The 16,798-nt window shown below is 37.4% G+C and overlaps 1 protein-coding gene across 1 annotated transcript; it reads left to right on the top strand.

Moving 5' to 3' along the window:
* Positions 1 to 13,783: 13,783 nt before the first annotated feature.
* On the top strand, positions 13,784 to 16,420 carry LOC112003056 (tetraketide alpha-pyrone reductase 1). Its single transcript, XM_024035229.2, has 7 exons — positions 13,784 to 13,884; positions 14,462 to 14,654; positions 14,747 to 14,916; positions 15,088 to 15,276; positions 15,549 to 15,711; positions 15,873 to 16,065; positions 16,146 to 16,420. The coding sequence occupies exons 2-7, from the start codon at positions 14,528 to 14,530 to the stop codon at positions 16,285 to 16,287; spliced, it is 984 nt and encodes a 327-aa protein (XP_023890997.1). The 5' UTR covers positions 13,784 to 13,884; positions 14,462 to 14,527; the 3' UTR covers positions 16,288 to 16,420.
* Positions 16,421 to 16,798: the final 378 nt, after the last annotated feature.

Raw genomic sequence — 16,798 nt, 5'->3', positions numbered from 1 at the left:
AGTTAAATAAGTATTCCAGAAAACCGTAATAAAGTGTGCTGGCCAAAGAAAAAAAAAAAAAAAAAGGGGAAGCCTGCCATCATCAATAAAGTCCTGAGAGCAAAGACTGGTCTCCAAAACGGTCAAGCTCACCAATACTAGCAATCAAGCGCGCGCGACGACCTTCTACATCCGCTATCTCTTTCTTCAAAGCCTCAATCTGTGCGTCCATGGCATCTATAGCAGGCTGAACCTTCCTCATAAAGAAAGCTTGAGCAATCTCACGGAGATGGTCTAAAAGGAACTCCACAGCAAAACCCACACTAACTAACTCCTGTATCGCAGCTCTTCACTGCAGAATCCTCTCAGAAGAAGCAGAATCAATGAAGCTATGCTCAATATCATTTAGCACGCTCCCCAGCATCTTCTCAAAATGTTCCCTGGCAGAGTGACCCAAATGGAACCCCTGCATGAAGTCACCGCGGCGGTTGTAAACTCCCTCTAAGTGAGAAACACACTCACTGGGAACTCAGAAGCCATGAAAGTCCGCATAAAGAAAACCTACTCCCCAAAAATCTGCCAGGTCAAGATCATTCGTCTCAAGCTGATCAAAACAAATGAAGAAATTCACAGCTTTGCTCATGGGGTCTAAAATTGCAGCAGAACTACCTCTTGCCTCAAACTGAGAAAAGAGGGTGGGAGGCAAGCCTAACGAGAAGTAGGAAACACAATATGAGTATTTACGATGAGAAAGTAATAAATTTGCAAGAAAGCAGTAAAAAAAAAAAAAAAAAAAAAAGGGAAGAAGAGGGGGTGAGAAAACTTACCAGAAATTGTGAAGATAGGAGTGCCAGGATTTGCGGCTGAAGTAGAGACTGGTGCTGTGGCTGAGGCAGAGACGAGGATTGTAGAAAAAGGTACGGTAGGAGCAGCAGCAGGAGTGGATGATTGTAGCTCCATAGTTACTGCAGCCTCTGGTTCTTCGAAAGCCTCTGCAATTAAGAACGGGAGTACATCAAATGAAGGAAAGCGTCATAAGTATTAAAAAAAAAAAACAACAAGGGAGGAAGGAAGAGGCACATACCCGCTAACTCAGCCTCACTCTCCTCCTCCTTAGACTCCTCAGAAGACAAGTCTGCAATAGGCCCGCAAATGGCAGAATTGGGGATGGAAGAAGGGGTAACCACCGAAGAAGAACTCTCCTTCACAACTTGAGAAAGGGTTGCAAAAGGATCACTAGTGGAAAGGATAAAGGGGGTGGCAGAAGAGGCAACTCCAATCTGAACAGAAGGAGGAGTGGCCCTTTCTTGAGAAGTGGGTGTCTCGGCAGGAGTGGGGGTAGCCTCCCTAATCCCCTCAGTATGAGTGCCCTGCATGGGCACCAGCTCAGTAGAGAGGACAGGAGTCTCAGTAGGAGTCCCTTCAGCTATAGGACGATATATGGAAATAGGCTTAGGCTGATCTTGCAAGATAAGAGCAAAAGAAGAAAAAAAAGGAAAAGAAAAGAAGAGAAGGTAAGGGTAATTAAGAAAACCGCAGTTAGACAGTAACGCGGAAAGAAGAAAAGGCACAATTGAAGGCATGTGACGGAAGAATGCAAAAAAAAAAAAATAATAATAATAATAATAATAATATAATACCGCAAGTTTTGGCTCGTCAAGAAATATAGGATGAGCGGCAAATGCATCCTCTCTGTGCTTAGACTACAAAAGAGACAAGGTCGACATACACAAGTGTTAGTTACAGGGAAACCCAGAACCAAGTATAGAAAAGACTGAAGAAAATTAGAGACAACATACTTTCCGTTCAATGGCAGGGGCAGGAGGGGAAGATGTCTTTCTTTTGCTACCTCGTTTCCTGCTAGAAGGTGGAGCATCTGTTGATGACTGCGAAACGGTATGCTTGAGCTTGCTGGTGGTAGAACGTGTGCTGGGAAGAGTACGGGCCTTAGAAGGAGGAGAGTCTTGTAGAACTATGTGGCCCATGGGAGGCAGATCACTCCCAAGAGACATTGCCTCACCCTTTTTCTTAGCAGACTTAGGTTTGGCAAAACCTTCCTTGCCCAGTGTAGGAGGATTCAAGACTTTCACCTTCTTATCCCAACCAGGAGGGTAGTCACCCACAAGCCAATTCCATCCTTTAGCCCCCTCATCCCATTCAAGCAGAGAAGATCGACCCTGTTTATTAACATATGCTAACACGGACTTTGAAGGAAGCACTAGTCGGGGGTTGGTAGAGACAACCATGCCAAGGCTGTCAGGGGGAATCAAAGAAAAACCGCAGCTACCCAATAGAGCCTGCTCAAAAGATGTCATTACAGCCCGCCAGTATTCATGCATGGGGGGAGTGCAAATACCTTCCCTTGAAGAGCTAGGGACAGTGACTGCAGTAAAGTGCTGCCTCCAGAATTCAAAAGCAGTAGGCCGCAGAAATGGCCTGGCAGAAGTGGGAGACTCCACAAGAAATGAGAGATCATCTGGAATATCTTGGTCCAACCCAAACTGCCTTCTTACTTGATTGGCAGGATAATACACAAATCGGACCCCCTCATCAGCCAGATAAGGCAGCCACCCAGCATTAGTGGCTGCCAAGTAGGTGATCCCCCTCTCATCAAAATCAGCCAAAGGATGAGTAGTACCAACAGTATCCGCAAACTGACCCATAAAGAATCTCCATGAGTGTAACTTGCACCCAAATGTTTCTATGCTCTCCAAGAAAATCCCATACCCTTATCAAAGAACTCAACAGCAGGGTGGTAAATAGGCTTCAAACCAAACCAACGGAAAGTCAAAGGAAACTCAGATTCAAACCTGCCACAAAAATCGGTAATAACCCTCAGACAGGAAACATACTTCTTTTTTGCAAAACGAACAGGTTTGCACTTAGTCAAGTGTTTTGCACAGCGTTCATACAACAGATGCTGTAGAATAGTGATGTGAACGGAGGAGATAACTATATGGCAGGACCCTGCCTAGTCCTCATCAGTACACAAGATATCCAACTGTACATACAATTGCCCCAGAAACATGGGGGGTAATGGCAAACTTACCCCAGCAGCAATCTTAATAGCCAAACGAAAAAACAGAGGTTTAACGGCATAATGAGGATGCGAACCAAACACGAACTTACAGAGCCAAAAAGAAATGAAAGCCGCACAGTGGGCAATGCCGGAAAACTTGGAAGAAGAACTGACCCAATGAGATAGCTTGTCGTTCTTAGCCATTCTTTTCCTCAACTCGGCCTTCACGGCCACTTCCTCCGGAGAGAGTTCCAGGGTACTCGGGTCAACGTCACCAAGAATGGGCAAAAAGAGTTGGTTCGCCACATCCTCCAACGTCACAGTAAACTCACCGCAGGAGAGAAAGAAAGTATGGGTGGCAGTGCACCACCGGCGGACCAAATGGCGAAGATTGAAAAGGTCCCTGTAGTTTGACAAGTAACAAGACAAAACAACGGCCTGCAACACATCGGCCTGTCATAGCAAACCTATGAAATCTACATCCGACAACTCTCGGTCTACCCATTCTTTCCAACCTAGGGCTTGGCCTGACCCAAACTCAAAGTGAATAAGGACAAGGAGCGAAATACCTTGGCGAATAACAATATCAGGAATCGAAGAGGGCAACAGAGCCCAAGGAGCCTCATTGCTACGGCGACAGAGAGCAAGCCACACCCGGCCCGACGCTAGCAGAATGTAATCGCCAGGTACCTTTGGAAAATGGGTATGGACGTTATACCAAGGATCTATTAGCGGAACGACCTCGCTGTCAGAAGGGCAGCGTGCCTCCTCCTTGTCGGAGGAACCTGGTTCAGAATACTCGACCTCCTCACCCTCGTTGTGAAATGAAGGAGGATCAGAAGCAACCCCCATTCCTTTACGGCGTGAGGAAGCTTGGCTCTTCACCAGTGACATGACGAATCGAAGTAAGTGAAAGGGAGTGCTTGAGAGGTAAAGCACGGTGGGAAAGAGAAAATGAAGAGACGTTTGTATGTAAAAGAGAAGAAGTGGTTGGGAAAAGGAATGAGACTCCTTTAAATGCCCCCATCATTAAAATCGAAGTGAAGGGAGGTGACGGGTCAGCCGCCGGATGGGGAATGGAATTAATGAAGCAATGCTGCTCTTCGAAATAACTGCCAAACTGGGAAATTCGAAGAAGCAACTCTGTTCGTGGCAAAAAGAAATATATATATATATATATAAATAGAATAATATACACATGAAGTGAAGATCACTGTTTGAAAAAAGCCCGTGAAGGAAAAGAAGAAGAAAAAGGACAAGAAAGATAGGAATAGTCTTTATTCGCATATAAACCGCTGGAGCATTTCATATGCTCAGGGGGCTAATTGTTGAGGTTCATTTTTTTTTTTTACGAAGCCCAGCAGGACAAAGGGCCCAGAATTGCGGGCAGACTAAAAGAAATAGTAGACAAAAAAGCATACGAATGGTTAAAGGGTCCATAAGATGGGTCCAGAAAAAGCAAATGGGCTTGAATAGGCCCAGAAAGAGAAAAGAAACAAATTCACGGAAAAGATGAGAAAAAAAGGAGAAAGAATGGGCCACAGCAAGCCCACTGCAATAAAAAAGCAAAGAGAGTAACGGGCTAATGGAGAACCCATGAGCCTAAAGGATGAAGTTTATGGAGAAAATTGGGCCAAGGAAGCCCAAAGTGAGTTAGCAAAAATCTATGTGTGAAACAAAACTAAATTGGGCCAGGGATGCCCACAAGAAAAAAAAAAGGGACATTGGAGCCCGCAAGAAATGAGAGAAGGAACCCAATAAGTATATTGGGTTACGGAGAGGGAAAGCACACGGCAGGCTCAAAGGGGGCTCAGCAGGATTGAGATGAGCAGCAAGAATAACAATTTGGCATGGCAAGAGACGCAAAGCTACAAAGCGAACCACCCAAACTAAAGGGAGGCCTAAATGATCCTACAGAGCTCAACCTTCCAAAGAAAGGGACAACACATGAACGTTGGCCTGCCGGAAATACAACCCACACCAGAAGATGCCAAAAAGCGCACGGCAGGATATGCGCACCTATTTTCAGATCTCGGCAAATGAATGAAACATCAATAAGGTAATGCATGTGAACGACCCAGGCATCACCAGCCTATACCCAGCCACTATGGGAAAGGGTGACGTCATGGGTGAGGGCACGGTCTGGCAGTGGGGAGGGGAGCGGGAACCCGTTTTGTGTTTCTTGCCCAGACTCTTTCGGTGGGCACAGTCCTGCTGGGAGGACATGCTATCCGAAAGAGGCAAGGGTGGGTAAGAACCACTAGGTGCATGCCATGAGAAACTGAGAGAGAGAAGGGAGACACGATGGACGAAGTAAAGAAGGAACCTTCGTTGTCTGAAAGCCACAGGTCAATGGTAGAGGTCAGAACCATTGACTCGGTAAGTGGTCGGCCTAAGGGCTAGAACAGTAAAATTGGCCATGACATACCCTATATAAGGGACTCATGGCTGTGTGAAAAAGGGGGCGGAGGAGAGTTATCAAAAAATAGAGAGAAAGGACTTTTTTAAGAAAGAAAAAACAGAAAGAAAAGACTTTTTTAAGAAAGAAAACAGAGAGAGAAGAATTTGAAGAAAGAAAACAGAGTGTTTATGGTAGGCATGCACCTAAACGGGTTAACCCCCTCTCTCCCTCAATAGCCTTGTCCTCAAGAGGAAATACAACTTATATTTGGGCACATACCATTTGGGGCTGGTCTCTCAAAGCAATTAATTTCATCAATTGAAGTTACTTGCGTTGAGGGAGTAGTTTCCCCTGCCTTGGTTAGAGTTCCCCGGCTATACTTAGTGTGGCAGACTCGTCTTTTTTTTTTTACTAATCCTGCTCTAATTCTCTATTTAAGTATTATTCTTTGAAAGTCAGGTCTTTTAAGCTATTTATCTTGTTTACCGCGGAAGAAATAGTGAATGTATTTTCTTTACGTTTTCTATATTATGTCTGCCTGCCATAACCTGTTGACAATGGCTCTGCCTACTGTGAGCTCTTAAATAGACTTCGGCAGATGCAGTGAAGATTGCGCACAAGCCGGGCCAAGGTGTGCTCCAATTGGGCCGGTCCCGACTCCTCACCCAGAAACAACTCGGGCTTAGTGTGGCAGGAATTTGCCTAACATCTCAATCTAGGCCCACCTCCTTACAAATTTCATTTAAATTTCTACACTTTATTTTTTAGCTCTTTACTTTAAAGTCATTTAAATTTCAGCTCCTTATTTTACTTGTTATTTATTTTTTAGCATTTTACTTGCTTTTAAATACATAGCACTTTCTATATTGTTGTTCTTTATTTTTCTCAATAATGTTGCTAGAAGGAATAGAGTTTGAACTTCAACCCACCAAGAACAATGGACGATAGGCCAACAAGCTCAAAACAATATATATTTGTTAGAGAATGGGTCTTAAAAGGGAACAACTCAACAAGTTAACTATGGGCCATTGTTGATAGGGCTCAGGTTAATGAGATTAAAGTATAGATTGGTAGAAATCACGCTCCTCGGTCATATCCGAGAATGAGATGTTCTTATATTAACTTAAGTTTAACTAAATACAGTGTATTCTTCTTTTTTTCTTCCTTCTTAGATTACATGCCCCATTTTTTACGGTGGCCTTTTCCTTATATAGTCCTTCACCCCTCCATCTCAGCCTTCCACTTGTTGATTTTGTAGGTAATCCCTTAAATGCTTGTCCCGTTAGGACCTCCTAGAAACTGTGTGAGTAGCTGTGAGCTAAGATGGCACCGTTCAGGTGTCATTTCTCCATAAATGTGGCTAGTTTATTTGGTGCAGTGCATTTAATGTGGTGGTGACAGCCTTTTTCCCAGATATTTCTTTCTTTATTATTGACTTAGCTCTATTACCTTCCCTAAAGCTCATCCTTCCCAAAATGGTTACCTTCCCTAAAACTCTCTCGAGGTGGCTCAGCTCCTCGAGAACCACAGCTAATCCGTCATTCTCTTCCTTTATCTTCAACTCATTAACTCAAACTTAATAAACCCTTTGACCATCCTCGGGCTTCTGTCTATCCTCAGGTATGGCCCACAACCCAATACACTTGCTCAGTCTTCATATCCTCACAGTTGCCATAAATTAAAAGTTGCTTGGATAAAAACAAATCCTTTGCATATTTTTCTAGGGAAATGCTTTTCAAAATAAATTTTCTTAATACTCTCTTTTTTCTAAGAAAAACTTTTAAAAACAGAATCTTTCTACTTTTAAAACTTTCTTTCAAAAATGCCTTTTTTCCAAAAAAAAGTTTTTTTCTTCTAAAGGACTTTAAAAACAAAATGTTTTTCTCAATTTCTTTTAAAATCCGAAAATAGTAAAAAAAATGTTTTCAAAAATACTTGTAGGGCTCGAGAACCGAGAAAAGGATTGCTAAGCTGTTAGTTTTGTTATTGAGGCATCACATGCCCCAGGAGGGAATTCACCCAAGGAAAGGAGGAGAAGAGACAAAAGTCTCTTGGGAGCTCCAGGTGGGAAGGATAGGGTGAGGAGAGAGAATTATGAAGGGTAGGGGAAGTTTCCAGCGAGAAATAGCATGTTGTCTCCGCATTAAATGGTGGACAATAGCTTTATCAGCTGCATTGATAAGGAAGTGACCTGAACAGTATAATTCACAGCTGAGCAACTCCTTCTACCACCTTCAGCAGATGTTTTAAGAGACAGGTGTCATGATGAGAATCTAGTTAGGTAAAGATGGGGGGTCAAGATGTGAAGAAAGAGGGAGTATATGAGGGAAAGAACTTTTCCAGAAAAAAGGGATCCAAGCACAATTCCCAAAAAGAGGAGAGTTAGAAAAAGAGCATCGAGAGAATAGCGTGAACAGTGTTTCATTTTGAATATTATTTGCCTTCTTGGGCAAGCTTGTAATAAGCCTATTTCATATATTAATTCATGATCTTTAGTTTTTCTTCCTTGTGTTTGTCCTCGAGCTAAGCCCTCCCTTTTGTTTGATCCACTCTCTTACAAATATATTGATTTGGGACTGGTTGAACTGTGCAAACCTCACTGTTCTAAGTGGGCTTGGACTATTTGACATTTGAGTCCTTACAATACTTTTACCATGTTGGAAAACGTTTTTTTTTTTAATTTTCTTTTTTTATAAATGTTTGTTCTTTTATTTCCAAATAAAAAATTGTTTTCAAATAATAAAAATGATTTCAAAAATGTTTTTACTACGTTGGAATTTCTTTAAGAAATAAAAGAGAATCCTTTGAACAAGTAAGTCTTTTAAAACTTGTCTTTGAATAAAAACCATGGGATTTTTCTTGGAGCCTAAAACTTTTTTTTTCTTTCAAAAATAAAAACCCATGAACCATTTTAGAAATGTTTCAAAGTTAAATAATACTCTTCTCTTCAAACTTTTTTTTTTTCCAAAAATCATGGCATCTTTCCAAAAACCCTTTTTCTAAAAAATTGAAAACTTGTTTTGCCTTTGCAACTTTGCTTGTTCAAACTGGACTTTTCTTTAAAAAAAATATTGAAAGTGTTTTCTTAAAGCTTCTCAAGAAATGCTTAAAAATGTGTCTTTCCAAATTTTCTTTTCAAATAATAAAAATAGAGTTAAGGTTGTAAAATTGTTCATACATTGTAATTTAAAACTTTTCCTTGGAAGGATATTGTAAATAATTTGTGTCTACGATTCATCTCCTTGAACTTGTGGACACCAATCAAGCTCACATTGTCCCTCCTAATTTTTTGGCACTAACATGTTTTATTTGTCATCTTTTTTGCATGATGAAAATGAGAAACTTGTAGATGACATGACAAGGTGCTACTCTTCCACCCCCTCTCTTTATTTTTGTGTTGTAGTTTGTTTGTGTATAATGCTTAGTATTCACGTGCTACCTACTTAGTAAATATTCTACTCACATGTCATTATGCATTATTCTTTTATGCTCCCTCACATGCTACCTATGTATATACCTCACATGCTTTGATTGTAAATATTCTTTGAAGTTAATATTCACTTAATATATTATAACTAAATAATTACTCACACGCATATATGTATATTGTTTGCAAAACCTTTTCAAAAACAAAAATGCCAAGTATTCTATTTCTTCACTAAAAATTTAACATTTGAAATAAATTAAAATGAGGTACTATTTTCGAATAGGCGTTATGGGATGCCTAACACCTTCTACACGTAACCAAACTTTCGAGTTCAAGATCTTTGGTTTGAGACCTTTTGGTTTTCCTTAAGTAATAAACCCTTAAATTTTGGTTTAGATAATTAGGCAACTTAAAATGAATTAGACCCCTAGGTGACCAATCACACCTAACATAAAACCAATGGTTGGCGGCAGGTCCTAAAATAAAAAAGAAAAAGAAAAAGGGACTCACACATACACCCTACCCTAGAATCACAAACACATAAAGAATCACGTTAGCAAGGACCCAATGTACGACCACCCTAAAAACTCTTGAAGAGGAGCTAAAAACCCGAAATTTTTAAGCGTCCACACTACCAAGTACAACTCAGTTACAACTAAGCCAAAGGCTCCAAAAACCAAAGGAGAAAATGACATGCATATAATTATTCTACAAATCTGACTCTCAGTCTCAGTTGAATTACAGTTGAAATGAAACCAATCAAACATGGAAAATGAGAAGAATTGTGAGCATAAGGTCTAGGAATACCCATTCTAACTGATGGAGGACATAATCTACCATTTAATTTTTGCAATTTATTATTTTTGGTATTTTTATGTAATTTTTGTTATTTTAGGTTTAGGGTATTTATTTCCTTATTTTTAGATGCTTTTAATGTTTTTTAGGTCAAATTTGGTTCCTAATATGGTTAGGTATTACTTAAGAGTTATTTTAGAATATATTTTCTTGTCTGTCAAGGTTTACAAAACTTTTAAATAGGCACATAAATTTGTAAACGTTTTTTTGGAAGAGATTATTATTAATAAAATTCAAACTTTTGTTTTTTGTTTTCTTTGGTGGATTTCAAACCTATCACCTTGTGGATTCAAGGAATCCCTCGTGAATTCAAGGTTTACTGCTAGAAACTAACAGTTTAGTTTCTGTTTCATCAAAGAGAATATCATGTATGCTTTCTTCAGGTTTCCACAACATCACTAACCCATAATGAGATCATAGCATGGCAATCTCTAAGGAAGATACAATAAGGATTCATCTACATTAGCAGAAGTAGGACAAGTGGGGTTAACATTGAGACCACGTTCAACCAAAGTATCACAAACAGGAACACTATTAATTAAAGCAACATTTCCAAAGGAGGAAAAACAAAATCTTGGGGTTGGCTTTTGTCTTCTAAATCCAATTAAAGGGATGTTGGTTTCTACTTTCAACAAGAAAGCTAACAAGTAGACCATCCTAAGGTTGAACTCCTCTACTCAAGTCCCAATAATAAGAGAGAAAGTCCTCCCTGTCAACAGGTGAGCACGTACATCCACATTGATAGAGTCATAAATTTAGTTATTTGACATCACAAAAAGCTACTTTATCTATTTTACTTTCTTACTCTATAAAACATCCAACATTAGTGGTTTTATTTTAGATTTCAACACAATAAAATAATATAAACAACACAATAAAATAATATATCTACTACAACAAACAATTTATTTATTTATTATTTTTTCTTTGTTTTTCACTATCTTCAAGCACTCACAACACCACCACCACCACAAGTGTGAAACTCCTATGAGAAGAAGAACCAAAAAGCTAGCAAAAACACAAACCCACAGCCCATTGCTATCTATTTTACTTTCTTACTCTATAAAACATCCAACATTAGTGGTTTTATTTTAGATTTCAACACAATAAAATAATATAAACAACACAATAAAATAATATATCTACTACAACAAACAATTTATTTATTTATTATTTTTTCTTTGTTTTTCACTATCTTCAAGCACTCACAACACCACCACCACCACAAGTGTGAAACTCCTATGAGAAGAAGAACCAAAAAGCTAGCAAAAACACAAACCCACAGCCCATTGCGCACAACAAATCGGAAAACACAAAACACAAACCCACAACGCAAATCCAGCAACCCCAAATTAGACAAAAACCACACAAACCTCACAACATGACCACAAAGTCAATAACCCACCGCACCCACATGGCAAAAGAAGAGACCCTCACATAGCAGAGAAAATTTTGAGAAGAAAGTGAAAAAAAAAAAATGAAAGGGAGAGGCACGTCTATTGGTGAAAGAGGTGGGGAGATTGGCGAGATGGGTCGACACTGGGGGTGGGTCGGAGCTGGGCTAGTGGCTGTGCAGCGAGTCAGCGAGGTGGGACTATGGTGACTGGGCAGCAAATCAACTTGGTAGAGGGAGGAAGAAGGGAGAAAATGGGGGAGTATGTGGAGAGAAAGGGCAACGAAAAGAATAAGAAGGAAAATAAAAGAAAATATTTAAATAATAGTACAAGTGTGAACACAATTATAAAATATACATTTTTTTTTTTTTTTTTACTTCTGAGCTACAGTGCACAGTCAAAAGTAACTGTGCGGCTGTGCACTATAGCTAAGAGCTGTAGCTGAGAAGCCAAAATATTTGGGTTTAGCTCCACCAATGTAGCCTCAGTTTTGTAGTTAGTGGTACTAAAAATAGCAATACAGCTTTTTAGCACCACTAATAATAATGCTCTGATGGCTTTAAGTTTCATGAGAAGTCTTTTAGGGATGGAAAGTCAAAGCATCCCAAAATCCAACATACCAACAAACGTTTAGTACTGTTTTTTTTTCTTTTTGCTAAACACAAACGTTTAGTATTGTTTTTTTTTTTTTTTTTGGCTAAACACAAACGTTTAGTATTTTTTTTTTTTTTTGCTAATGTTATGAAGTATGGTTGTTGACATACTTAAATGAATTTTGTGTAAAATTTAAAGAGTCAGTTTTGAATTTTAACATTTTTTTATTTTTTGGTTGAGAATGAACTCAAACGTTCAGTACTGATTGTTAAAAAATACCAAAGTTTTAAAAATACTACTACCAAGAGTTTCTAGGCTATCATGATTTTTTGCTTTAATGATAAAAGTTGAGTCCTTCACGTTGCGTTTGTACTATATAACTTTTTTTTTTAGAAGATTGTACTATATAACTTAATTGTAAGTATAACAAGTTGTAGGATACTATGTGACTTATTATAAGTAAATTAAAATTATTAACATAATTTTCTTTTAAAAAAAATTAAAACTCTATTACTAATTCTCTCAATAAAAAAAAAAAAAAAACTCTATTTCTAAAATACTAATTAATTTTTTTCTAAAAAAAATACTAATTAATTTGATTAAAACTAATTATCAAAAGTTTTAATCTATTTATGGCTTATTTAGTCTAAATTATTTAAAAAATTTTAAAAAACTTTTTGATAGAAAGTTGGGAATTACACAATGTGCACTTGTTAATATGAATTTAAAACTCAAAGCAATTTTTGTTTCAAATTTTTACTATGAAAAAGTTGTGTTGGGTAGAACTATCCTTATTGTAATTAGTCCTTTAGAAAGGCATCCTGTAAATGTGGTTAACACCATGATTTTAAAACAGGTCATTCAATGAATCATAAAAGGAAGATGTTCAAGATTTTTGAGGTTAGAAAAAAAATTAAATCGTGATAATGTCATAATTAATTTAATAATGATTTAAAATATAAATAAATATATTAAAGTAATACAAATAGACTAAAAATAGTCCAAATAAATATAAAAACTATCTTTAAATGTATTTTTTACATCACAACTTTCATTATAATGTTTCAAAAATCAAGATAATATTAACAGTTGTTAAAAAACAATAGTAATATGGACTAATAAATTAGTAGTTTACATTATACTACTATCAATGTAAGATTTATATTATAGAGTAAATAAATATGTACAATACTGTAAGCATTTATTTAATCAACAATGTAAATCTTAAATTCATAATATAAACCAATAAACGAATTTAATAATCCAATTGGTGGGTTTGCAGTATTAAGAACTAATGTTAGTGCAACAAGAAATTTTACAATTTTTGCCACAACTTACCACGTAGTGAGTTATGTGTGGTGGAGGAAAATTAATGGGTTCATGAAATTTATATTTTCACCACTCACAACTTGTCACATGAAGCGAGTTGGGACAAAAGTTCTGAAATTTTTGAGAGAAGAAAGGAAACTGGGCAAATATTTTTGAGTTAGACTCAAGTGAGAGAAATGTTCATTTGCTACACCTACATAGTGTGCGGTTGGATTGTGATAGAAAATTAAAATTATTTTACTATTTAGCTTATTTTTGCTATTATTCATGAGCCCGAATGCACTTTTTGGTATTATTCATAAACCCCATTGTACTATTTCAACTAATTTTTACCTTTATCTATAGTACTTTCAGTAACAAATTTTCAGTTTTAGCAAAATAAGCAATATCTAAACATTTTCTCTCCCATTTTCAGTTTTAGCAAAATTTTCAATTTTAGCACTTTTCTTCTACATTTTCTCTCCAAATCACAAATATTTTGTGGGCCAGGTGGAAAATGTCTAGGCCCACCTAAAAATTTTCTCTCCCATTTTCTTTACCAAATAACACACAAACTCATTTTTTCTCATTTATTTTCCATCGATCCCATTTCAATAAATAAAGCAATCATATGAAAAAAAAAATTTAATTACAAAAAAAACGAAGGGTGGAGACATAGCCACATGTCCAACTTTTCACGTGGGGAAGGGGTAGGGGTGCAGTGCCTACCAATGTAACCGTGCCATAGTTTTAGACAAGACAACTCATTGAAAATAAAAAATGCATGAAGTTGTCTTTTAGTTTTGGATACTGAACAGAAGGAAGAAGGAAAACTCAGAAGAAGAAGAAGAAGAAGGAGGAGGAGGAAGAAGAAGGAAGAGTTAGAAGAAGAAAGTGTACAGTAAAGGTTTGTTCTTTTCATTCCTATTTTATTTTATGTGGATTTAGTGTGTTTTGGCCCTTTTGGGACTGCAATTTCGGAGTTGAGGGTGAGGACTAGTGATAAAAAGACGAGTTCAAGATAGAAAAGAAATTAGTCCTTTAGAGAGGCATCTTGTAAATGTGGTTAACACTAACAGTTGAGTTAACACATCATCATTGCATGGTCACAACTTTTTTGTTTTTAGGGCAATAGTCATATTGAACTATTGTTATTTAGAGGTTTTTTTTTTTTTTTTAAAGGATATTGTTATTTAAAATTGTGTCATAAGAATTAATGGTGTGAAAAATCATTCCTCTTGGCTGGTTTGCCTACTTCTGACCTATAAGCCAAGCACGTTGGTATCCTTTCACTTCATCTTTATGTTATATATTATCCTGTATAGTCAAAGCGGCCACAAGGATAAAATGGTATACCTACCTTCTCCATGCATCCATACTCTTGGAATTTCCCAACATATATAAAAGGGGAAGCATATAAGTAGATATGAAGAATATGTACTAATCTATATTATGTGCGTTTGTTCTGCAATAAATTTCTCTAGCAAGCTACAAGGAAGGCCACTATCCTGCAATTAATTGGGCTGAAAGTAGCGTCAATTAGGCAAGGCATGGACAGCAAAATCGAATTTAAAGGCAAAATTTGCGTGACGGGGGCTTCCGGCTTTCTGGCGTCTTGGCTAGTTAAGCGACTTCTCCTGTCTGGATACCATGTCACTGGAACTGTTAGAGATCCAGGTTTTCCTTCTTCTAACATTTCCTGTCTTTTCTCCCAGACATATATATATATTAATAAAACTATATATATCATTTGGTTGTTGCATGGGAAGGGAATGAGAAGAAATTAGCACATCTGTTGAGTCTGGAAGGAGCAAGGGAGAGACTCCGATTGGTGAAGGCTGATTTGATGGAAGAGGGAAGCTTTGACGATGCAATCATGGGATGCCATGGTGTTTTCCACACTGCTTCTCCTGTACTGAAACCTTCTTCTGATGCAAAGGCATGTTCTCATCTCACATTATATATATATATATATATTCTCAGTAGTCTACATGTAAATTATTCGAAAATAAGAAAGGCTGTTGACTGTTGTAGTATCACATGAAAATGCCGGATATAAATATATTTCATAATTAACCTTTATTTTTTTTCAAACATTCTATGTAAACAGGCCGAAATCTTGGACCCGGCTATTGAGGGTACATTGAACGTGCTACGTTCATGTAAGAAGAATCCATCTTTAAGGCGTGTAATTCTCACCTCATCTTCTTCAACTGTGAGGGTAAGAGATGATTTTGACCCAAACATACCTTTGGATGAGACATTTTGGAGCTCTGTGGAACTCTGTGAGAGACTCCAGGTGACACTATTTAAATTTTTTGGTTTTATCTTTCACACCAAATTTGCATTCCTCCTTAGTCACATATAGTTGTCGCATTTTAAAGTACAATGTCAATGGCCAAGTTGTTCGTATCCGTAACTTGCTAGTAGCTAGGACCATTTAGAGTACAATTCTACAATTATTGCTTGCCAAGCTGCTTTGCATATATTCTACTAGTTAATAATACAAAAGCACGTAGCTAACCTATATAAGTTCATCTTTTGGGCATGGTGATCGGTGAATTTCTAAAGTTATGGTATGCTTTATCAAAAACACTCGCTGAGAGGGCAGCATGGGAATTCTGCAACAAAAATGGTATTGATCTAGTGACCATTCTACCATCATTCCTTGTTGGACCTAGTTTGCCACGAGATTTGTGTTCTACTGCTTCTGATGTCCTTGGCTTGCTTAAGGGTAATTTCCTTTTGCATTATTCCTTGAAATCTTGCAAGTATGGATGTAAAGTTACTTATTACTATAGGTCAATTGGTGCTTTTATTATTTCATAATCAGTAAAATGGATCTTTGATAGCTAGCTTGTTAATTTTTGTGACTATGTGTGTGTGTGTGCGCAGGTGAAACGAAGAAATTTCATTGGCACGGAAGGATGGGATATGTCCACATAGATGATGTTGCACTTTGCCACATCCTTGTTTATGAGAATGAAACTGCTCACGGACGATACCTTTGTAGCTCCACTGTGCTGAATAATGATGAGTTGGCATCGTTGTTAGCAGAACGATATCCTTCACTACCTATCCCTAAAAGGTATGTTGGTATTTTCATTAATAATAAACACACACGGATATATACATGCACACATAGATGTTAATTGTGGGACTTTTCAGGTTTGAGCCACTAAACAGACCATATTATGAGTTTAACACCTCGAAGTTCAAGAGTTTAGGATTCAAGTTCAAGTCTATCCAAGAGATGTTTGATGATTGCATTGCATCCCTGGTGGAACAAGGTCATCTTCGGTCTGTCTAGCAATGGCCTGTGGTGACTTGTCCAGCCGATATTGCCCTATCAACTAATCAAACCATTAAATGTAGTGAATGAGAGTAATTGTTTCACACATAAAACTAACGCGAAGAATAAGAGTGAATGAGATTTTTAAGAACTTAGTGGTTCCTGTTTTATTTATTTTTCTCTAAATAGAGTACCTTTTGTTTAAATAAAACCAACTTGCATTAGGATGTCTTTGTGTGGAAGATTTACATTCAAATTCTTCCTCCTTCATTGAAGGACAAATTTTTTCTTATTACTATTTTTTCACTTTCAAATTTCTATATTAAAGAACAAGATGAGTTAGTCTAAAAATATTTAAAACGCCTTATATCAATCATGTGTAATCTCATATAGTTTAACTTTTTATACTAATCAAATTTGAGCATTAATAAAAAAATGATTTAATCACTACTTTACACACTTAAAAAGGTCAATCTATCCTTAATTGTATAATGACCACTTATGACGTGAATTTTAGGATTTTTTTTTT

Source organism: Quercus suber, unplaced genomic scaffold (assembly GCF_002906115.3).
Source record: "Quercus suber isolate HL8 unplaced genomic scaffold, Cork oak 2.0 scaffold_252, whole genome shotgun sequence".
NCBI classification, from domain to species: Eukaryota; Viridiplantae; Streptophyta; class Magnoliopsida; order Fagales; family Fagaceae; genus Quercus; species Quercus suber.
The sequence above is the reverse complement of the archived record's forward strand: the minus strand, read 5'-3'. Positions and strand labels throughout refer to the sequence as shown.

Bases quoted from the DNA above. Each gene is read 5' to 3' on its own strand.
- LOC112003056 (XM_024035229.2), top strand. From the start codon at position 14,528: ATGGACAGCAAAATCGAATTTAAAGGCAAAATTTGCGTGACGGGGGCT. The intron at 14,655-14,746 runs GTTTTCCTTCTT...TTGCATGGGAAG, and splicing joins TGGAACTGTTAGAGATCCAG to GGAATGAGAAGAAATTAGCA. The intron at 15,712-15,872 runs GTAATTTCCTTT...GTGTGTGCGCAG, and splicing joins TGTCCTTGGCTTGCTTAAGG to GTGAAACGAAGAAATTTCAT.